The sequence below is a fragment of the Mustela erminea genome, chromosome 9, assembly GCF_009829155.1.
Source record: "Mustela erminea isolate mMusErm1 chromosome 9, mMusErm1.Pri, whole genome shotgun sequence".
Lineage (NCBI taxonomy): Eukaryota > Metazoa > Chordata > Mammalia > Carnivora > Mustelidae > Mustela > Mustela erminea.
In genome coordinates, this window is record NC_045622.1 from 24,062,077 (window position 1) to 24,085,807 (window position 23,731).

The 23,731-nt window shown below is 45.0% G+C and overlaps 1 protein-coding gene across 3 annotated transcripts in view; it reads right to left on the minus strand.

The window, feature by feature from the left end:
• Positions 1 to 1,916: 1,916 nt before the first annotated feature.
• Positions 1,917 to 23,731, minus strand: part of KCNJ1 (potassium inwardly rectifying channel subfamily J member 1) — a 30,466-nt gene continuing 8,651 nt past the window's right edge. Inside the window, exons 2-4 of one of the 3 annotated variants that reach the window (XM_032360274.1) lie at positions 19,373 to 19,523; positions 17,022 to 17,096; positions 1,919 to 5,007 (exon numbers count right to left, since the gene is read on the minus strand). In XM_032360274.1, coding sequence (XP_032216165.1) covers positions 3,868 to 4,986 — 1,119 coding nt within the window. In that variant the 5' untranslated portion in view covers positions 4,987 to 5,007; positions 17,022 to 17,096; positions 19,373 to 19,523 and the 3' untranslated portion in view covers positions 1,919 to 3,867. Of the gene's footprint in view, positions 5,008 to 7,399; positions 7,472 to 17,021; positions 17,097 to 19,372; positions 19,524 to 23,731 lie in introns of those variants that run through there. The other 2 variants (XM_032360272.1, XM_032360273.1) reach the window with 2 other exon arrangements.

Here is a 23,731-nt window from a genome sequence, read left to right on the forward strand (position 1 = left end):
CCAAATACGTGCCAACTCTCCTTGGGTTCAAGGTAAATGTCTGATGGCCCTGGTGGGTCCTTTCAGAGGGAGGGCCCATGGTAGGATGCAGTCTTGAACTCTTTTAAACATGTGGGCTTACAAGACAGATCAGAACTTGAATCCCAGCCCTGCCATTTACTAGCTAGTAACTCTGGACAAGTTCCTTACCTGAGCTGCCTCAAGTGAAAAATAAATGTAAAAATAGTACCTTCTGGAGCCATTGGGGAAATTAAATAAGGTAATGTATAGGAAATGCTTAAAACAGAACCTCAAACATAGTAGGAAAGAACTCGGTAAGTAGCCCCTGGCATTATGTTTCTTCTGTGATAGTCCAGGTCTTGGGGTGTCTCATGAGCCTAAAAGATGCCCATGTCTTCCACAACACCCAGGGCAGTCAAAGATGCTTGCTTTGGAGATGCAGGAGTGCCCTTCCCCAGTCCCTAGCCCCTGCAGCCCCAAGTGCAGATCTCCCTGTCTGCAGGGCTTGGCTCCAAGGAGTCCAGCTGGGTGCATCTGGCTGGGGAGATTAAATTATTTTTGAATTCCTAACTGAATGTTCTTTTAATGGAAACTCAATGACAGGCATTGAAATAGATTTCCTCCATAACCCCTCCTCCCGCGGCGCCCCCCCACACGGCTCTGTGTTGCGCTGTTCCCGATAACCTTTATTCCCTACCCCTGGACTTTTATCTCCCCAGTGACAAACAGCCCTTTCTGGACAGAAAGAGGAAATTCCAGTCATTGTTCTCAAACTTCTGGCTTCCAAAATAAAATGCTCTATCTCCCCTGTCAAGCTTTGATTGACACGCACTTCCTGTAATGGCAGACAACAACGGCCCAGGGGCGGGCTCAGGGGCTCATTTGCATTCTTCGCATCAGAGGTTTTCAAGTTTGTTCTAGATGGGGAAAGATCCCCGGTGTTATGCACCGAACCTCCCGTGGAGAAGCCGTGTCCCATTTTGTGGAAAAATCTCCAAGGAAGCCACCTCCACTGTCCACGCGGTCCACCAGCAAAGTTCTTTGCTGTCTTGTGACTTGCCCATTAGCCATGGAAAGAGACACTCGAATCCTCTCACTTCTTAGATTTGGCAACTTAGAGGGGATTTTTTTTTTTTTTTTAAGAGGATCTTTTCTGTCTACCCTTTCTCTCTTGGAAAATAAATTTGTAGATCATCTCTCAAATCTTAAATCTGAATATTGGTACCAGAGTGGACCCAAGTCCTGGCACATTAAACCAGGTTGGGACTCTCCAAATCAAAACCCCCATAGCAAGAAAACTAAATTAGGCACTTCAAAGGGAGTCAGTACCCAGGAAAACTCCGAATATGGTACAGTGTGATGGTATGCAATTTTTCTTGGAAAGAATAAATACTGGGATAGATAATTCAGTAAATCTAACAATATGGCACACCTGTAGCAATTACAGTGCTAATACAGTCTGCTCCTCCTGGGAACAATGTTGTTTCATTGGAATAAAAACCCTGCCTTTAGCATTTGCATTAACCTTTAGGCAAGTTAGCCTTCTGGAACCTTCTATTTCCCATTTATTTTCTTTACTCACTGAGATTCTATGTCTTCAGTCACCCCCTATTTTTAAACATCCAGGTTTTTTATGCTGCTTTTGGGTTCCAGCCACCCCTTAGGATTATTAAAAGATCCTGTGGACCCTCATTTCCTCAGGGTTTTATTGGATATAAGTATATTAATGGTTGCTAGAGTTTGGATGGGAATATTCATGAAGAAAGAGAAGCCAGGTAGCAGAATGCCTTAATCCTTATAAAGGAATATTTGAAAGCACAGATTTCCACTGCATAACCTAGAAGGAGATGCCAATCACAAAGATTCCAGTTGTTCAGCTCTCTTAACCATCAAAAGGACTAGATTTACAAGATCATTTCACTTCCACCAAATCCCAAGCATACTATTAATGAGCAGAACAGACCAGAAGGAATGTGTTCTGACCCGCCAGTTTGTGAAGGGACTACAGAGCCATAAAACCTCATGACAGTGGGCCAGCAGAGAATTCTGGCTTCCTTGGGCTTGCCATACCTCATTTCTTTTAGCTTTGTCAATAGACCAAATTGCGGGGCCGGCACACTTACAGGCACGGACTAATCTCTCGTGTAAGCCAGTGGCATCCAGCGTTACGGCCACTGACAAAGTACACAACTCTTAGCCCATCAGACTTTGTACTGGTCTTGCTCAGAATGACCAGAGCATGTGTATGAATCTGAACAAACTCATACCAGGTCTGGGAAGACATAACCATCATAAGTGAAAACTGCCGCCACCGCCATTTGTGCCCAAGACACACTGGAGTGATCAGCAGGAATGGCACAGAAAGAGGCATGTCTGTAACCACAGGGTCATTTTCTCCAGGGTGAGCTGGCATCCAGATGGTCCTATTTGCCATCTTCCCATCCCACCCACATCACCCAGGAGAAAGTCCACCCTCAGCAAGAGGGATGTCCCCTATTGGTCTGTTACAATAACTTTAAGCACAATAACTGACCCTTTTGGAACCACATGCACAGTTTCAGAAATTTAATTTATGAATCAACACACTGAAAACATTTTGATTCCTATGGTGCTTTGAGTCCCATTCCTTCCAGAATAGATTCAAAATCATGGAGGTGGAGGACCGAATGAGACATTCATAGTAAAACCCTTCCCTAAAGATCAATCCTTATATTAAATTGGTCCCTTTGAGGAAGATGTCTTGTTGGCCCTCAGAGGAAAACACACCTCATGTTTGCCTCCCTGTGGGGTCACAGACTCTTTCCTATCCACAAGTCTTCTTTAGCAACAGCATTTCAGTACAAACTCAAGGCACAAAAACACAAGATAATTTTTCTCTCAGAAGCACTGGAAGTGCTGTCCCTCCTAAGGTGACATTGTGCCTTTAAACTCTTCACTGCCTTCTTGGAAGGCCAGAAAATATTATTTTCATGGATTTGTAGCCCCTTATCCCACCTAGTACAAACTGGAAGAAATATCACCATTTTCAAATCAAGCATTCTTTCTTTAGGAAAATGTTCATTGAGATTTTAGGGTGATGATTTATCCTCTGTATAAATGTACCATTTGATATCATTTGGACCAAAACCCAACTTGGGCTGCAGCATCTGGATGTGCTATAAAGCAGGTTAAGCTCAGTGTTCCTCCCCACGCTGATAGGTAGAGATGCAAAGTCGGTGGCCTGAGCCTTCCCTTGCTCTTCAGGAAACACAACATGACCCAGACTAAGATGGAAGCTCTAAAAACCAGGGCTGGAGAAGCTCAGAGCCTCACAAATGTTCTTGGAGTACCAGTCTTTTCTTACCATCTCTGATTAGTTCATCTCCTCCGACCAACCAAAAATGGCTCTCCCAAGGGAGACCATTTTTCCTTGATAAAAGCCACCAATGTTAAAATAAAAGTGGCTTGTTTCTTATCAGTAGAATCAAAATGAGAATATGGTTTTCCCCTGATCCTTTCTAAAGCTCATAACTTCTTTAAGGAGACTTTTAAGATATCATTTGGCCTGTCCATGAAACTTTTGAGGATTCTGTTTCTATCAACACTGCATGATTTCAAATAATTGTATTCAAGATTCCAAGTGAACTCCTATGGCTTCCATATTGCCATTTCCTATAAGAATATTGCATGTTCTAATGCAGTTGCCTTGTAGAGCTATGTGTCTTATAAGATTGTGGCTGTGGGGTTCAAGGGGCATGGTGCTGATAGACATTGAAGGCTCTTGTTCTAATTTCATATCCTATATCCTCAAATTGTTGATTGCTTCCTAATACTTCTAGTCACTAGGTATCTTCAAAAATTCACTTTACTCCTGTTGAAAAGCCACTGTCACATCTTGGTGTCATCTGTTTCACTGACTTCTGACAAACTGAAGTTGGGATTGTCGTAGCCTTTCTTTATCCTGGCCCTAGCATCTCTCTCATTATAAAGGCACAAAGCACAATGAGGGGTCTCAACTTCCACAGTTTTGCTAAAGTTATGAAAATCCACTCGGTATTTCCCTTCCTTAGTCTTGGATACTATGGGAGCAAAACGGTAACCCCAGAGCACCTCTTCTGGGACATAGGATGTCCGGACTTGGCAGGTAGCACTGGTTGATTCCACTGTGCCATCTAAAAACACCACTAATTCAAAGTCTTGTTGGGGAAGGGTTTCTGCTGCCATGTTGAAGAATGGGCTGTTTTGATCAATGACATGGTAAATTGTCAATGGGGAGATGAAGAATAAATTTTCATTCCCTGCATCAACTACAAAGTTGATATTGATCTGGTCCAAAATAATAGTCTCTCCTTCAGGAGTGACTGTGGTCCTCAGGAGCTTTCCATATATGTGGCTCCCAATAAGGAGGCTCTTCCTAAGATTAGCCACACGGATTAGGAGACAAAGCTTCCCACCCCGTTTACTGATCACTGCATTCTTGCTGAAGGTAATGGTCTTGGCACATTTCTTGGGTCTGGAGATCTTGGCTAAAATGGCACCACACATGAAAGAATTGATGATGACTCCAAGTATAGACTGGAAGATAAGGAGAAAAATGGCAGTGCCACATTGTTCTGTCACACACCTGAATCCATATCCAATGGTCACTTGTGTTTCCAGAGAAAACAGAAAAGCTGAGGTCAAGCCATTAATGTTCTCCACACAAGGGGTGTGGTTAACAGAAGGATGGAACTCAGGGAGATCTTTGTGGATGTAGGCTACCGCATACCACAGAAGACCAAAGAAGAACCAACTCCCCAAGAAGGCTGAAATGAAGATGGTCATTTTGTATCTCCATTTGAGGTCAAGCACAGTTGTCCAGATGTCCACAAAGAATATAAACCTTGACTGGGCCTCCACATTGCCAAACTCTATGTTGCATCTCCCATCTTTGGAGACCAGCCTGGCTCTTTGCCGAGAATGCCCCAAAAAGTGAGCGACAAACCATTTCCGAAGATGCTTGAACATTCTTTCTGTCAACACTCTGATCTGAAATACATAAAAAACAAACAAAACAAAATGATGTTTACAGCAACAGTGGACTAGGCGACTCACATATATCAAAGACCATTCAAAACAATCTGATTTACTGATCATTAAGGAAAGCTGACAGTTTATTCTGGATACAACAATACTATTTTCCAATTGAAACTTTCCACCAGAAGATCATATTACTTAACTATAAAGAGGAAAAATAATTACAGAGAGATAGGAATAGAAGGAACTTAAGAGGGCATGTATTCAAGTGTTTCCTGACCTTAGTCAGTAACACACAAACTTAAAAATGTAGGTGATAACCAATCTATGACCTGTATTATGATTTATCTGATATAATTCTTTAAATTGATTCTCCTTTTACTTTAATAAAGTTTTGCCTTCTGCTAAGCAAAAATAGCCGTGAAAGCAGAAGCTGGAAGGACCATTCGTATTTTTTGTAATATATAAAAACAAATAACCATTAAAAGGGTTCATCAATATACTACTTAAAGTAAACCTCTTTACTGCCATTCTCACTCAATAGTAAAAGAAATCTTGTCCCAATTACTGTTCCACTTATCCAGTGAAGGCACAGAGATTCAGGATTTTTTTTTTTAAATATTTTATTTATTTATCAGAGAGAGAGAGGGAGAGAGCGAGCACAGGCAGACAGAATGGCAGACAGAGGCAGAGGGAGAAGCAGGCTCCCTGCCGAGCAAGGAGCCCAATGTGGGACTCGATCCCAGGACGCTGGGATCATGACCTGAGCTGAAGGCAGCTGCTTAACCAACTGAGCCACCCAGGCATCCCCAGAAAATTTTAATAGTATAGCCAAAGTCATGTACTAACCAGTGGCAGGATGACAACTAAAAACATAAACCATAAGGTTCCCTGCTTCCAGTCAGGAGGAACCTCTAATAGGCTGTGTCTCAGCTATTAAATTTTATATTCTAAAGTCATATTTGCCTGAAACATTTTAAGACAAATATTGGTCACCTTCCTTTTTTCTTTTTTAAAATGCTTTAGACTATTTAGAACAGAGCTCCTTAATACAGTTTGGTCAAGTCCTACCATATGATCCCAGGAGTTTGCTCAATGGAGGTACAAGCCTCTTTCCTTTTTCTCTCCATGATATGCCAAGATTCCTAAGAGGAATAGTATGATGGTCACCATCAATATCTCATGCTTTCTTCCCTGCTTCTCAGTTGAAGGACTGGGAAGCTCTGGATTAAATAATACTCCAAATAATTCTCCATAAACATAGAACCATACTTTATTCACTCCTCTACCCCAGCTGCTAACACAGTCTATGGGCGCTCACAAGTTATTCAATGAGCATGAATGGAATAACTCAGTGAATGAAGTAAGCTCTTCAAAATACCATCTACTCAATGGTTTCTTGTTGATGATATTATTGTGACTTCCAGTTTACAGCAAGAAAATTGAAGGGATTTTCCCCTAAACAGCCAACAATGATGAAAGCCACAGTTATCAATACTAGACTACCTCCTCCCCTAGCTGTGCCCTCCCCCACTCCAAGGTGCGCCCACCATGGTTAGCAAGGTCTTCGTGGTATTTTTAATTAAATGTAAATATGTTTCTAAAATAGATTTCAAAATTCCCCTTCAAAAATGTGTTTATTCATACAAACCAGGAAGCGAAACCAACTTAGTGATACATTTTAAACAAAAGTACTATCCCACAGTGTTTTGTTCATAGCCTTAAACTAGGTGAAAACACAAGAAGCCAACACCAGGTAGAAGTGGTGAAGAGAAAACCACAGCTGTGGTGATTTGAAATTTTGAGGACAAGTTCTAAAGCTACAGAGAAAGAAAAGGCTACCAGGAGAGCAAACAGCAGTGCACACACTCAGTGGGCCCTGTCCACATCCCACCCAACCCTCATGGATCTCAAGTCCCCAAAGAGTCCTAGGGGTTGGTCCCAAGTGAGGCACACTGAAGAAGAGTCTACCCCCTCCCCAGGCTCTCTCCTTTCTCCACACACACATAGTTTAACCTGGTTTACATTCCTCTCTCCCCCTGTGTCATGGAAGCTCACACACTGTTTTAAATGCTCTTTGTAGAAATAAAATAATAATTCTCAAGCCAACATTTATCAGGCAAATCCACATTCGCTTTGTCACACATTATATTTCCAGAGATGACTCCTGAGATACACCTTCTGAGTTTCTCTTCCTCACAACTTTTCTCTTCCAGTCTCAAGTTCATTTCATTTTTGAAGATAAAGAATATTTCTGTAGAATGAATAAGTAGCCTCTGATTTATCTCTTGATTAAGTCTGGGTTTCCTTGCCTGCATTATTAATAAAATATCTGCCTGGCCTTGCAAAGAGCTAAAACAAAAGCAAGCAGCTTATAATGTCTTCCCAGACTGTCTGCACTTACCAACATCCTAAGCATATTCCGACTTGATGTATCCATGCCTGGGGAAAGCAACGAAGTGGCCTTGGGAATTGGTCTCTGTCTGCAGGCTGATTTCTTTTAGACTCGGCCTAATTTATTTCAGGGTTTGGTCAGTGAACTGATGCTAATTTGTATTAGCTTGAAAACACTTAATTTGATAGTGGACTTGGGTGGCTTAAACCAAGGCAATTGGTTGTTCTCAGCCCAAGCCCTAAGCTGGGTATGTAGTGATTTTTTTTTTTTTCCCCAGACCTCACATGGCTTGAATACCGTCATGCTAAGACATGACAGCCCCCCAGCTAAGGTCCCTGGGCAGCAAGCATGGCATGAGTTCCAGCATTTTCCTCCTCTCCTTTGCCACGCTCTATATAGCTCTCTTGTTGTTTCTCATAGGTCATGCCTGTTAGCTTTTCACGAGAAAGAATTAGTTATCATCGATCTCTGAGCCTGTTCTCTGAAACACACTGAGATCCTGAGATTTCCAAATGTTCACAAAGATACAGGTGAATATATAGACTTAGATCAGTAAATATTTGTAAGATGAAAGTAAGGTCACACCAGGAAGAAACAAGATACTGGTCAATCTCTATATACAATAGTCTCTGTTATGTAAGAAACAGATTTAAAAAACAGCCTTTATTGTTGGAATTATTTTATAAAATCTGGCATTTACTGAAGGTACTTTTCACATGTACTGTGTTGGCCAATGCTGTGGATTTATTTACTCAAAGAGTGAGAAGAATGATACCGAAAGGATGTAAGAATATGGAATAAATCCATCCTTTGATCAAACCCACAATTCACATGGCAGACCCATTGTAATCAGCACATAGCCTACTTTGCTTAGACAATGACATCTCATCTAGCCACAGACAGAGCAAATATGTATTTTTTTTACTACGGGGTGGTCAGAGATTGACCCTGGTTGTCTGTGTTGTGTAGCATGTATGGATTTTAGGTTACTTTCTACTGAGATCAGTAAATCTTAATAGCAAGCAAAGGGCTGTACATTAGCTAATATTTACCAAGGTACTCTTAGTGGCCTGGCAAAGCAGGCAAATTCTATTATTGCCATTTTTTTTTTCCCTTCAGTGCTCCAGAATTCTTGTTCTGTAAAGAGTCTGTTCTCAGGAAGTAGACTTTTTGTACACTTTCCAAACACTGAGTGTATGCTTATTGTGTAGGATTTCAAAAACAAATCAAACCTGCTCCCATTCTCAAGGGGCTTACAGTCAAATGAGGAAGTGAGCTCAGGACACCAGCAATTACAATGTGGTATGGTGTGCATCTGCCCAAAGGAACACCTTTTCTAAAAGATCTCTATCAGATGGGCATCCACGCTCTGCCCAATACTTCAGGGGACAGAAAAGTCACTGTCTTTTTGCTTTCATTAATTCATTTTTCTATCATGATTCAACAATGTTGCTGCTAGTACGTGTGTCAGGCTCTGTGCTAGACTTTAGAGATGCAATCCTTTGCCAAATGGCACCTTCCTTGTCATTGAGAAGAAGATTCCAGTCAAGTGTGGGAAGTAGGCAATGTCAAGATGAGAAACAGTAGGAATGATCTGGGGAGCATCGTTTTTTTTTTTTTTTCCCTAAGATTTTATTTATTTATTTGACAGACAAATCACAAGTAGGCAGAGAGGCAGGCAGAGATAGAGGGGGAAGCAGGCTCCCCACTGAGCAGAGACCCCAATGTGGGGCTTGATCCCAGGATCCTGGGATCATTACCTGAGCCGAAGGCAGAGGCCTTAACCCACTGAGCCACCCAGGCGCCCCTGGGGAGCATCTTATCTGACAGGCAAAGACGTGTTATCAAGGTCAAGATGTGAGGATGGTGTTAGACTCACCTGTCATAGACACTATAACTTTTTGTTGGGCGATCACAAAGAAATCCATCAACCCATGCATCAAAGCAATGAGTTTGCTGTCATTTCTATGGGTCTTCCTCTAATGGCGATATTTCAGAAGAGACACACCTGAGTGTGTAGTAACTAACCAACTGCACTGTAATTGTGAATGACCCAGACTCCGGGGCAACAGAAGAGAGTGTGAGGGGCTGAGAGAGAAGCCAGGTTACTGTCAGCGAGACATGAGGCTGGAAAGGCAAGCAAGGGCCACACACTCGGTGGTGGAATGCCATGTGAGATATTTTCATTGTTGACTTAAATAACAAAACCGTATGAAGAACAGTGGTCCAGTTCTGCTTCAGGGATGACTCATGGTAATTCTAATGAAGTCTGAGGTCTATTCCGCTTATGGGTCCTTAAAATTCCTGAAAATAAGCATATTTTCCTCTTGGATCTCCTTCTTCCCATAAAAATGCACCCTTCGTTTGCATACAACGTGAGTCTGCCTTGTTGTCAAGTCTCTCACTGCCTTACTTCCGTTGTGGACATTTCTCAAGAGTTGAGATTTTTATGTTAAACGTAGGACCCACAAGTTCTGGTTCCCGAGTACAGAAGTCAAATGATTTTCTGTGGTTCCTTTGCAACCGCAGTGGAGGAGTTCAAGTTTCCATCAAATTTTGCTGCTTTGTTTAAGCCAACAATCAACTGAGTCAACAAACATTGCCAACTAAACACAGCAAGGAACCGAACAGGACTCTGGGGCACAGTCTTGGCCTTCTCCGTTAACATAATCAAGCCAACGCTTGACTTATTCAACATTTACTATGTACCGGGTGCTAGGCTAGGAAACCTTTAGAAAGAATTAGGGACCACAGCCCCTGCTCCCCAGTCCCTCACAGATAGGAAACGATTGGGTTATTGTAGTGGGGCAGGTTTGCTGCCCCAAAAGGCTTAAGCATGGGGTTTAAAACAACCATCAAAAGAGGAGACCCAGCAGGCTGGGTGTCAAGTTTACGCTCTTCTGCACACAACTTCACTAAGGTGCACTGCACCTAGCTGCGAGGCAGAGCACTTCCTGTTTCCTATGGAAATGATCTCAAGCTATTGTAGGCTATCCACCCAACTGGGTTTGCAAATGTTCAGGCCCCTGACAAGCCCTGAGTCATCTAGCTCCTGGGCTACCCCCAGAACCTACAGGAGACAGATGGCTGTTTCCCTTTCCTTCAGTAATTCCGGGAGAAGTCACCGCTGACGTCTTTAGCACCATCAGAAAGCTCACTTCTCAAATAGACCCTGGCAGGGCTGGTAGAAACCAATTTTCCTGGTCCTATAGCTCTTAAAGGATATCTGAACCTCAGGACTCTTCCAGGCTAGATGTAGGAAAGCATTTCAGGAACATCTCACCTTTCCTTTGGGGTAAGGATTTTCCCAGATCCAGTCCACTGTGAAGCCACAAATCCACTTGTGTCCAGGGTGGGCACAAAACACAGGCCTTCCTGGGTGCCTGGCTCCTTCCCATGAAAAGAGTGTGGGAACAAGAACCAGGGAATCACAAGTTTGAAGGGTGTTGGTGCTCTCGTAAAGGACACCGTGTTCAGTAGACTTCTCTGGAGCCAGCTGGGCCACCAGTATTACCGGAATAACTTCAGAGGTGTGCCAGGCATGGAGATTAAAAGAGGATAGGAGGACCTAAGCCAGGATGTTCATGGCACAGGTAATAACTAAAGGCAGCATGGCAGGTGGAAGGAATCCTAGCTTGGGTATGCAGAGTCATGGATTTGAACTCCAGCTCTGTCCAGGTGACCTGCGAAAGCCACATAGTCCTTCTGACATGTGTCCTCACCTGTGAAATGGCTGTTAAAATATACTTTCCAAGACTAGAGTGTGTTCTCAGTGCAATCACATACGTGAAGTTCCTAGAACATAGCAATCAAACAATAAATTGTCAGAACTGTTATTATTAGGGTACAAATTTAAATGTGGGTAATAGTTTACCAGGCGTCATACTGACCCAGGCCATTTGGAGTCTCTGCTGTGTGGAGTCAAATGGGCTATACTGGAGACAACATCCAGGTGAAGGCAAAAGCTTGTAGGAAAGTGACAAAGCTTCCCCAGAACATCACTGCCTATGAACCATACATCAAGCCGAAGACTCGGGAAAAGGGAATGTGTTTTTATAGAGGCTTTGCCTAGGACAAAGGCTTTGTCTGTGACCACAGCAGAAGCCTTATCTTGCAGAGGTGGAAAGAGAATAGAGGGTACGAGAATGATTCTTCACAAGCCTGCCCAGAGCTATGGCACCTGGAGTGACACTGTCCTTCTCCAACCATAGACATTGACTAAGCCTTGATCATTTTACTGAATGTATACACATATGCCCTCTGCAAAGGGTCTTGGCACTGCTAGGGGCTGTCCTGATTGTCCCCACTAGGGCTCTGTGTTCTTCTGTTGAACACGAACAGTGTTACAGAACATCGATATCAGATAAGGCCATTCTGTAATCATGCCTGAACACAGACCAAAACCTGAACATTGTTTAAAAAAGACCCAAGTCCCCCATGTGGGCTATTAGAAGTGATCTGCTGCTTCTTTACAAATAATGACATTAGCTATCCACCAGTCTTCACCCGTTCTAGATGATAAGATTTATTGACATAATGACTCATAGAATTACTCTGAATTATTGACATCTAACCCAGAGCAAGGTATTTCTTCTTTAAATCTTCCCCAAATCACATAACAAGCCCAGATCCTCTAACTGTGACCTAGCCCCCAGTGAGCCTCCCCACAGTTCTTCATGGTATGTGTCCTCACTAACTGCAAAAAGCCGATTTGTTACAGTACCGGGGTCTTCTGGAGGTTCTTCAGCTGACACATTGGCACCACTAAAGGACAGAAGAGCACACAGAACAAAAGGTATAACTAAGAAGGTCATAAAGCCATTTTACAGGCCATATGTTCACTTTATACATTTGTTTGCTTTTGTATCCAGATGTGAAGAATCAAGGAAATAACCAAATTTAAATACAAAAAGTCACAAAGAGGAGTTAAAATTTTCAGACACAGGTTTTCAAGTCTCTCTAGCTGTCTTGCTTACCACAACCATTGGTCGCCCTGAGATAATTACACTCTCACTGCAAAGACCTCTATTTCCACATGGCAGATGGATTGGGTCCTAGCAGGAAATGTCAAGAGGTGTGAGGTTCCCATGAATTCAGTCTCAGCCTGGGAGCTAGTGAAGCTGGACCCAAAGAAGATGTCTACAGGGTCTTCCTAGCCTTTGCTGACAGTGTGCATTGGTTGTGGAATTAGAAACCTATGTTTTGGAAGCTGGGTGCTTATTCTGTGTATATTTTCAGGATTGTTTCCTTATTATTCTTCATCACTGTTCCTTAAGGTAGTTAGGAACTGCTAGCTTGTCTCAGCTAGGTGGAGAAGGACCAAAAGGAGGCACTTCCTCTATGCCTGGCTCACAGTTTTGAAGAGAAAGCAACACACCCCTGGGAGTGGTGAGGAGCGGTAACAGCAGAATGAGAGAGCACCAGAAGACAAGAGAAACTCAAAACCACACAGGTGGATCTACGTGGTTTCTATTCCAAAGGTTTTCTAAGAATTCTTCTCTTCTAAACTGCAGGGAGTTCAGCTCTTTACCAAGAAGGCATTGCTGTATTGGGTCTGAGTGGACTAAGCCACAGATAACAGAGGAAGTCAAGGTAGAAGTGAAGATCCACAGCTCAGACTGAATGAAGAGAAAGATGAGAGCAGAGCAAAGTCTCCTGAGAGTGGGAAATGGCTATTAAGACGCCATGGAGGACTTCCATACCCTGTACCCGGCTGACGGGGTTGGGAGACCTGTTGCAGTCTCCTGTATTCCGTGTGAACAGCGCCCTCTAGAGCACAATGCAAACGGTGCCCCATCGGAGCCCTGAAATTCTGGGGTCTGGAAAGCCTTGGATGTTGGGCCAGGCACAAGAGTATCCTTCACATATATTATAGTGTTGAATTCACATGATAAACCTAGCAGTTGGGGAACAGAGGTTCAGCAAAGTTAAGCAATTTTCCACAAGGTCACAAAGCAAAAAGCCCAAAGCGCAGAGATCAGAGGAATCTAGCTCTGCCTAACTGAGAAGTCCTTGCTTTTAAGCCGTATGGCATACTCAAAACAGTTACTGAACAAAGGGAAGGCAAACTTTTTTTTGGCACCTACTTACTATGCACCAGCAATAGTGATAAGACAGAGATCCCATAGCAGGCAAGAGCTAGCATGAGACAAAACGTTTTCTGAAGACACAAAACCTGAAAGGATAAGGAGGGTTTGGATTGGTGGGGAGGGGAGAGGTTTCCAGGGACAAGAAGCAGCAGCAAAATCACTAGAAAAGGGGAGAGAGGAAGAGTGTGTGCAAGGCCCTGGGACCCCCATGGAGAGGGCCCAGAGCCAACTGTACTGGATCCACAGGTACGCGTTGGTGGAAAAGGCCATGGGCCCCAAAGTCACAAGAAGGGTCTCATAATGCTGGGCAGAGTTCAGGAAGGGTCACGATGTCAAAGTAATTAGGACACGATTGTGGAAGCAGCTGAAGATGTACTGTTAAGCATGGTGCTTTCTCTGGAAACTTCTATAGATTTTCTTGGCTTGAGCCAACTGTTGGTGATGATCTGAAGTAATGGCAATGACATCTTCCATTTGGAGACATTTCCAGATACCTCTAGAGTGCAGTTACATCACCGTCCACAGTCAGAAGTTCATTGACAGTGAGGCTAGTGAGGGGGCATGGGGATCTTCCTCCCCAGTGGAAGAGGAAACCCTGCCAGTGATAGTGAGCTGAGCCTGGGGTCCTCACTGCTCGAGCAGAAAGGCAAAGCACCCAGGCTTTGGAGTTGGTCAGTTCAGCAACACTAATTGAGTGGCCAAGGTCATTCCTGGGCAACAGTGAGGACACAGACAAAGGAAGACACACAGGGGACACTGGAGCTCCACTCTCCCTCCTCCCAACCCCAGACTGGGTACTTAGGTTCAACCTGAAGGCCATGTCTCAGAAAGAAACTTAAATGGCAGGTTCACAAAGAGACAAAAGTCCCTGGCTACGACTTCCCCATTCACATCAGATTCCTTCCCCTTATAATAGTTTATTGTATTCTTTTCTTTGGGGGCGGGGTATAGTTTCTACAGTCATTTCAACCTACACATTTTCTTCTGTGGTGGTTTGGCAGCAATGACCCCGTCCATGCCCTCCATTGCTTTATCCCCGGTGACAGCCTAAAGTAGATCCTCAAGAAACATTCGTCAAGAAATAAATAGCTCCAGCAAGGTGTGAAAGACTCAAAGTGCTTGGTTCGAAGAAGGGGATATGGGGAGGTGAACCTAACACTGCTCTCTGTTGGCGGGACTCAGTCTCTGCAGCACTTGGACCAGGCAGATGATTGGGTCTTGTGGCTTGGGCTCCTCATAACCAAACTCTTATCTGGTTTTGTTCTAGCCTGGGTGGTCTACTACCTTGTTTACTGAGAAGGCAATGTGAGCATCAAGCCCCTTGCTTCTTCTTAAGCGGGTCAGGAGATGACTTTCAAAGCTCCACATTCTACCAAAACTTGCAGTAGCCAACAGAGCTCCCAGGTTTGGGTTTGGAATTTACCAAATTGCCTTTGTCAGGATGCACATAGGATCAGGGTGGAAGCCCAGTAGGAAAGACACCTGGTAAAATACAGCAAATGTGTTGTTGACTGAAGAGAGAGGACAGATTCCTAGAGGATCCTGGGTGAAATTTCAGTCAATCTGTCCGAGAAGCAGATGGGATCCCTCTACAAAGGAAAGGGTGGAAGGATCAGTTCTAAGACCCCTCATGTGCACTTTGGTCAGAACTCTTGAGGGTCACTATCCTACCTGTTGAATTCTAGTTTCTTTCTTTTTTTTTTTTAAGATTTTATTTACTTATTTGAGAGAGAGAGAGAGAGAGAAAGCGCTCATGCATGAGCAGAGGGGAGGGCCAGAGGGAGAGGGAGAAGCAGATTTCCTGTGGAGCACGGAACCCAATGGGGGGCTCCATCCCAGGACCCCGGGATCATCATCTGAGCCCAAGGCAGACACTTAACCAACTGAGCCACCCAGGCGCCCCTGAATTCTAGTTTCTAATGAACCTGTGACAGACAGAAAATGGAATTTACACAATGACCCAAAGATGTTTCTAGTCTCATGGCCTTTTTATTCTCATGTCTACTCAAAAGAACTCGTGACAGTGCAGACATCTTTGTTCAGGTCTGGATGTATAATCTAGAACCAACATATGGTATTCTCAAAAGATGGTATGTGAACAGAAATCACTTGGGGTGTTAAGATATTAAGTGTCTTAAAAAAAATCTTTTACTGGATTATTTAGAAAGTGAAGAATGATTTTTGCAAATAAAACAATCATCCTCTTCCTTGTTTATCTTATAAAAGTATGTGTTGGGGGAGTTTGTTTGTCTGAAAACTGTGCACATGTACAATGAAATAATTCTTAAATTTCATCTTTGAGCCACCCATCTCAAATGGCACCAGGATTGCGTAAAATAATTTAAATGTTTACGAAAAGTTGTATTTGTTATTAGTGCTGGAATCCTGTTATTAGTGTGACCCTTATAGTTCTCCGTGGTTTGGGTTGGTGTTACGTCGACTCAGTCTTTCCAGCCCAGAAACGAATAAATTCCCCATGGACTGGACATTCTGAACATACTTCCTTGAGTGTCCCCAACAGGAGATTCCACTTTGTTTTCAAGAGAACATACAGAATTCCGACCCTTGAAAATTTCTAAAATAATGGCCCAATTCAGCTAATGCCTGAGTGATGGCACCCAGAGACTAGAATTCATGATGCCATGCCCGACGTGAAGGGTCTCATGTTGGTGGGATAGCCCAGCTCTCATAGATGATGCAAAAGAGAAGGCACAGAACACTGGGTTCTTGAGTTTGGAGGGAAGCTCTGGATGCCTTCTCATTTCACATTCTTGCTTATGTTTAAGATCCCCTATGAGGGTTGCCTCAAGTGGTTCCCAGGCAGGACTGAAGAAGTGGGTACGTGCGGTTTGGATCTGGAGTCAGTCACTCACATCACTTACATTGCTTACGTCAGTCACTGGGTGCCACCTAACCTATCACTGTGTTCATCTGAGAAATGGGGACATTTGCTTCAATCTTGCAAATGGCTGGAAAGAGCTTTGATGACAACCTGAACATGGAACGTGATCGAGCCCTTAGCATCCTCAGTTTCAGTCCAACTCTAATTTCCTTTCCACTGAGAGTCTGCCACACACTGACAGTCCCTATGACATTATCATCTGCCATACCTTTCACTCTGGGATTCTCTGTGCCAAGCTGCAGGAGCAACACGCTTCCCAGAAAGGTGACGAGAAGGGCAAGGCTCTCAGATAAACCACAGACCAGGAGATTTGCTGGAGAGCCCGTGTTCCTGTTGATTCTACGGCTCTGCCCCAGGGAGCTTCCGAGGGTCAATGATTACCAGCTTTGGCTTGATTCTGCTTAGCCATCGGAGCTGCATTAATGGGACGTCACGTCACCCACACTCCCATGTCCAAGCACTTTCTGGGAAAGCCCTGGAGGCAGAAAGAAGCAGAGCCAGCAGCCTCAGTGACCCGTCATGCCATTCCATAGAGCTGCCCTTGGCCCATGCTGAATTCCCCTCCTCACGGCCCTTGCTGCTAGGCCGAGCCCACCCCAGGCACCCTCTCGGGATGGGCACTGCTGCAGACGCTTCCCACCTGACTCCTCACAAGCCTGATGAGCTGCTCCAGCCGTAGTCTCAAACCGCTCTTGACCAATCCTCACAACTGCCGCTGAAACGAGGAAGCAACAGGAAAGGAGGGACATTTCCCAGACCCAAGGGCCCTGCCAGCGGGACGGGCTTTCTGAGAGGAGGCCCACAGAGCACACAGCGGCCCTGCTGACGCACTTTCTCTCATTCCTGCCATTTCTTTTTACTCAATGGTGTGTGTCACAACCTGGTAAGGTGCAGTGGAACTCCACCGCATTTCCCCTTCTCGGCTCTTCCAGCCTCGTCCACCTGAATCAAAAGAAGCTTCCCTGTCTCAAAAATGGTCATTTAACTTCACTGAGCTGCAGTTTTTCTTAAGAAATCAGTGACGATAATGCCCATTTTATCGTTATGGGGGTTACATGGAAAATGCACAGTGTCCACAAAGACTGGCACACAAATGTTGATACCAGCATTATCTGCAAGCGCCAGAAAGTGGAGACCACCCAAAGGCCCATCAGCTCACGAGTCAACAGGCAAGACAAGGCACGGTGGTACAATGAAATATTGCTCAGCCCTGAAAAAGGTATGAGGTACTACAACACGGAAGCGTCTTGGAAGTGTTCTGTGAGGTAGAAGGAGCCAGACGTGGCATTATTCCATCTCTACAAATGTCTACACTAGGCAAATCTGCAGAGAGCAAGTTAGACTGGTAGCTTCTGGAGGGAGGGGAGGAGGGAAAGGGGGAACGCCCGCCAGTAGCTATGACGTTTCTTTGTGCTGTGATGACTGTGTTCTGACATTGTGCGGTAATGGTTGCACAGCTTTGTGAACATGCAAAGCAACCATGATGGTATACTTTAAGTGGAGGACTATATGGTTGGTAATTATACTATAGTATTCAGAAAAAATACACATGTAAGTGGCCTATTGCCCAGTAGGGACTCAACAAACATCCCTTCTTGTTTTCTGCTTCCTCCTTTGTCCTCCAGCCCCAGCCAGAAGCACTGCCCTAGGCATTTCTTAGGCCCTGGGCTACATGGGGCACCTCCTTCCTTCAGCCAGTGGCCACCGTGATTCTGCAGCACCACTGTCTTGGTCTCAAGAGCCCGGAGGTACAGAGAGATTCTTCTGCTTGTCCTCACTCCCATACAGGAAGTCTACCAGAAGTTGGAGAGATGTCTCTTCTCCTCACACCTGTGGGTGAAATTCTTCTTTCCAATCCTGCCCAGGTGGTGATCGGTGGAGAAGCTGAGGCAGAATGTGGGTGCCTCCCATCCCTACACCTTCCCCTGGGCTCCACAGAACTGAGAACCACCCTTGGTATGACCGTGGCCTGGCAGTTCCAGGGTAAAGGACCATTTTGGCCCGGCCCCTCACACCTCCCAGGCTTGGAGGTCAGGCCAAAGTCATGTGCTTGGGACCCAGATCTGCAGTTCTCCAAAGCAGGCAGGTCCACGGACTTGCAGGCTTCTGATGGAATGCCTGGAAGTGATCTTGACCTCACTCTGTGACACCACGGCCCAGCCCCCACGCAGCGCCCCTCCCCCATGCTCACATGTCCCCCATTGCTTGTTCATCCTCTCATGCTCTCCTGGGAGCTCAATTTCACTCTTTCCCCCTCTCTCCTCCTCTCAGTATGTGTTTTATTTTCATTTTTCCTAGCATCTTGTTTCTTACCCACGGCCCTTGTTTTAATCCTAAGCCAGTAAGGGTAATAATCTGAGTCTTATTTATACCGACCTCTGTGGAGACTCAACACTCACTACCTCACAGAGAAGCTGGAATCCCATGGGACCCATTAAAGCCCCTCCTCGCTCCCACATCCCTCCCATATCATTCCTTCCCTCTGCCTCACACAAACCAAAGAGAGAGAGAGACTAAAGGGATGTGGAGCATGATTGGATTATTGGCTTGTAGGGGGGAGGTGGTCTTTGGTGCTTCTGTGGTTGTCTGCTGAGGGGACAGCTGTGGGGAGCCTACATTCAGGATCTCAACAGGAAACCACAGAAAACCACCCACTGTGCGTTCCTGGAGGCTGGTCCCTTCCTCTCTCTCTCTCTCTGTCTTTTTTAAAGAGATTTCCTTGCATGCTTCCTTGCTCCTATCAAGATCAAGAAAGAATGTATCAGGCTACCCTGTCTCTATGTTCAGCTGTCTGCCTTAAAAAAAAAAAATCCTCACCTGGACTAATATAGATCATAGGGACCTGCATGATTACACAGACGCAGACGCAGGACCAAAGCTGATCTTATCAAGTATCATAAATAAATGATGATTTGGGGGGAACAAAGTGAAGCATAACCCCTGCCCTGTTAAGAACACTCATTCCTAGGAAAGGAGAGGAGTTCCGTCTACCTGGAGAGTGAGAGCAGGCGCCACGGAGTCTCTGTCCTGGCAACACGTGGTCCTGGGTCAGCCCGAATTCCAGCTCCGTGGAGGACTGGTCCGGGATGGAGCGCCCACCTGCGTTTTTACACAGCTGGTTTCCCAATGCAATCGATTAAGCCTGGAAAACAAAAAAGAAAGAAAAGTCACAATAAAGATCCCAGAGCTCATCGTGAGTTATGTTTGCCTTTATTTTTCTTTGCCTTTTATTTTCTTACACGGATTCTCTTTCTCTCTTTTTGATGTGCCTGTTTTGCTGCTCGGCCAGACCTGACTGATGTACCGTCCCGCCAACACCGCCTTTTTCTGGTTCTTGTCCATCCACATACCCGCCATACTGCCAGTAACTGTCTCCTTTTTCAGTGATGGGTTTTTCCAACATCATTTTAGTCCTGCCGTGATCCATCTTGCTAAGGTTGACCTGAGCTGTGCTGGTCAAGATGGAGAACACGGGATAGAGGGAAAACCAGGAGCAAAGACAAGGAATTGACCTCGGGGCTTGGCACTGACCGAAATGCTGGCCCCCTGGCACCCAGGAGGGACGTGAGGTCCAAGCTGGGGGCAACACGGAGACCGAGAACATCATTGCAGAAAGCTGGTTGGTGGGGTTGGCAAAACAAGGATGAGGTTCGACAGATGTCCTGAAGGTAGTGAGGAGGTGGACAAGAAGGTGACGGAAACCTAGGCTTGGGCTCTATTTTTTCTACTAGTCAACAGAATAAATTAATCTGCTTCTCTGAACCTGAGTGTTTGCCCTAAAAAATGGAACTAGGAATATTTGTTTCACAATAATGAGGTAAGAATCCGTGTAAGAACACCCAGCAGAGGGTCCCTCACATTAAAAACTTAATAATGTCAGGTTAGAGGATGGAGGAGGAGGCCTGATGAAGAGGCAGCCAAAGGTTGAGTCGGTTTTGGGGGAATAATATGAATCCCCACGTCTATATCTGAGCAGGCAGCTAGCTCAAGGACCAGCAGGGCCTCCATGAACTGCGCAGGAAGTGCTGAGGAGGTCATGTAGTCTTGCCTGGGAGAGATGCCAGGCCTGGGTAGGATCCTTCTGCCTCCCTTACCTCTGTTCTCTCTGGCTCACCGAGCTGGCTCTCCCACCAGAACCTCTGGGATGGGGAGTAGCTTTAGGCTGCTTTAAAGAGGACTGCTGAGGCCTATTTTTGCAGACCCGAGGCCCAGAGAAGAAGATTTTGTCTATTTTGCTGCTAGAGGAAAGTTAACAAAGGAAGAAAAGGGTGAGGACAAGAAGGAGAAAAAAAAAAAAAAAAGATTGCCCATAAATGGATGCAATTCGATTTGTCCATGAAGATGCAATTGTGCCAAACCAATTGAATTTCCTCAGAGGTCAGCAGGACCAGACTTCCAGATCCAGAGGCAGCTGGAGCCCAGGCCTTGGTGATGGCACCTTTCTCTAAAAACTCTTAGCAGGGGTTGAGGACCTGTCACCATTGGACTTGGGGAGGAGGGGAGGTGCATTTTCTCTGTGGAGGACCCAGGCGGCCCGACTGGGTATGTTCCTCTTGGGTTGAAAATGCTCCAAAAAAATGTTCCTATCACCCTCCTCCTTTTCTTCTTAGCCCCTAATACACCTGTGTTCTAACTGATTTTGTTTAACTGGGGCCTTCCTCAGCTCCATCAATGGTACCACCATCCACGACTTCAACCAAAACCCTATTCAGTCTTGACTCTTTTCTTTCTCTCATCCCCACCTCAGCAAGATTCATCCACAGGTCTCGTCCGCTCTTTCGACAGACCATATCCAGAACCTATCTGTCTTCACTCCATCCCCCTTGCTGCCACCTTTGTCCAAATGACATTTAAGTTCATGAGTGGGCTATAGTTTCCCTCTGCTGGTTCTCCCTCCTGCCCGTGGTGCATTCCCCAAATCAGATCATGTTGCTGTCCTGCTGAAGCCTCTCTTGGCTTCCTCGAGGCCCCACATGACTTGAGCTCTGCCCTCCTTCCCAGCCCCACCTCGTATCACAGTCTTTCCATCAAATCTACTGCTCCAGCTTGCAATGCTACCTCCTGCCCTCGTCTTTCAGCATGCTGCTCCCTCCTTGGGGAATGCCTTGTTCTGGGTCTTCCCATGTCCAGTTCCTTCCCATCCCTCGACACTCAACTACACCACCCTCCAGCAACAAGACCCCTCAGCGTCCAATCTAAGAGGGCGCCCCCTGCCTCACCAACCTGCCACTCCATTCTGTTTTAGCTTCTTCCCACCTCTTATCACTACAGGTGTCATCTTCTTTGTTGGCTTCTTTATTACGTGTTTACCTCCTGTCTATCTCGCCTTTGCTAGAACATACCCTCCCAGAGAGCAGCCCACCTCACTGTCCTCTGCATCCATAGTGGGAACTCAACAAATATTTCTTGAATGAATGAAAGTCCATGTTCTCCCCTGGCTCAAAGGACAATGTGGTGGACCCATGGGGCTGTGCACGAGAAAGAGAGAGATAGAGAGAAAGGAGAGATTTTCCCCCAAATTACAGCTGAACACATTTTTTATTTGCTCACCTAACTAATGACCAAATAAACGTCCAGTGAGGATATGAAATGACACGTGGTGAATTCAGAAATGCCAATGCCGATCAGTGGCAGGGATGATCATGTGTATTCAGAAGCAACCCGTGCATTTGCGGGCATTATTTTCCTCGTTATTTCCTCCTTTCAAAGTTAAGCTTAGATTTTCTACAGTGCATAGTGGCACATATAGCTCATGTGTTTCGAACCCATTGTGGTCCTTGGAAATGCGGAGAAGAAATGCACGTGGTTTTGAGAACTCATTTACATGCTCAGAAAACCACCCATTTTTAACATAGATTCACTTGGTCTTGGGTTAACATTTTTATGAGGCAAAAGCAGCTGAACCACATGCAAAAGCTTGGAGAAGCTGAAGATGTGGCCGAAATGGAGAAAGCAGGAGCACAGTGCAGGGGAGCAGTGAGGTGCTGGGCTAGCCCCTGTGGGTGCACAAGGGTAGCTGGAAGCAAGGAGACAGTGTGCGTTACTGGCCAAGCACAAGAGTCCAGAGAAAAGCCCCAGGCCTCCATGGGGTGTACAATCCAAGGCTGAGCCTTGAAAGGAAAGATACAGAGAAGAACCATTACGTAAGTCAACCACACACCACCGTACTTTACTGACAATTAGCCACTGTTAGAATGGCACACGATTCTGTGGCTATAGCTAGTGTTTGTTGAATGGATGGAGTGATGAATGAATGAAAACAGAAAGGGGTTGTATCTTTCAATATTATTTAAAGATGAAAGGAGGGGTTCCTGGGCTCCATTGGTTAAGCGGCCAACTCAATCTCAGCTCAGCTCTTGATTTCAGGGTCATGAGTTCTAGCCCTGTGATGGGCTCCATGCTGGGTGTGGAACTTCCTTATAAAAACAAAACAAAAGGATGAATAAAAGTAACTGGCAATTAAGTAAGGCTCCATGACATATTCTTGAATCTAGTTTAGTATGGGGGGTAGTTTTTCCTCTAACCCATGGATCAACAATAGCTAACACTTAGGGACCTTACTACTTTCCAGGCGCTCTCCATGCATACACTCAACAGTTACAACTACTCGATGACATACACAATATCATTGCTATTCCAAGTGTATGGAGGGGAAAACCAAAGATCAGAGAAGCCAAGCTATTAATCCAAGTTCACAGAGCTAGAAAGTTAGAATTCAGCCTACCATGGTTTCAGCTGCTATATGTGTCCCTTGGGTTTAATTACTGGAAGAAACTCATTAAAATGCATCTCTTCAATGTGACTTTCTTGGGCACAGACAGAAGGCTGGCTGTGTATTCTCTATGTATCTTCATACCAGCTGGGCAGATAGCCTTTCATATATGGTTGGAGGCACACTGCAGGGTTTGATTTTACTGTGCAGGACTCAGGTTGGAAGGTTGAAATTACTGCAGGGAAAAGGGAATGACACTTGCCAAATATCTACTATGAGCCAGAAAGTGGTTTTGCAGAAATTATTTCATTTAATCCTCAGGGTGACCCCATGAAGTAGATATCATTATCTCTATTTTACAAGGGAGGAGGAGAGGCATAAGGAGGTTAGATTGCTCATAGGAGGCAGAGCTGGAATGAGGACCCCAGCCTTCTAGATCCTTCTACCACAAGTCCCATAAGATTTGGCCCATATGATGCATGAATTCTGATGTCCATGGTAGGAAAGGAAAACCAAAGGGAAGGAAAGGCCTTCCAATTGTTTCCTTTCTTTCTATCCTTCTTGTTTGTTCTTCCTTTTCTTGTTGTTCCTTGTCCCTCTGTTAATAAATACTTATTCAGAGTCTACCATCTGTGTGA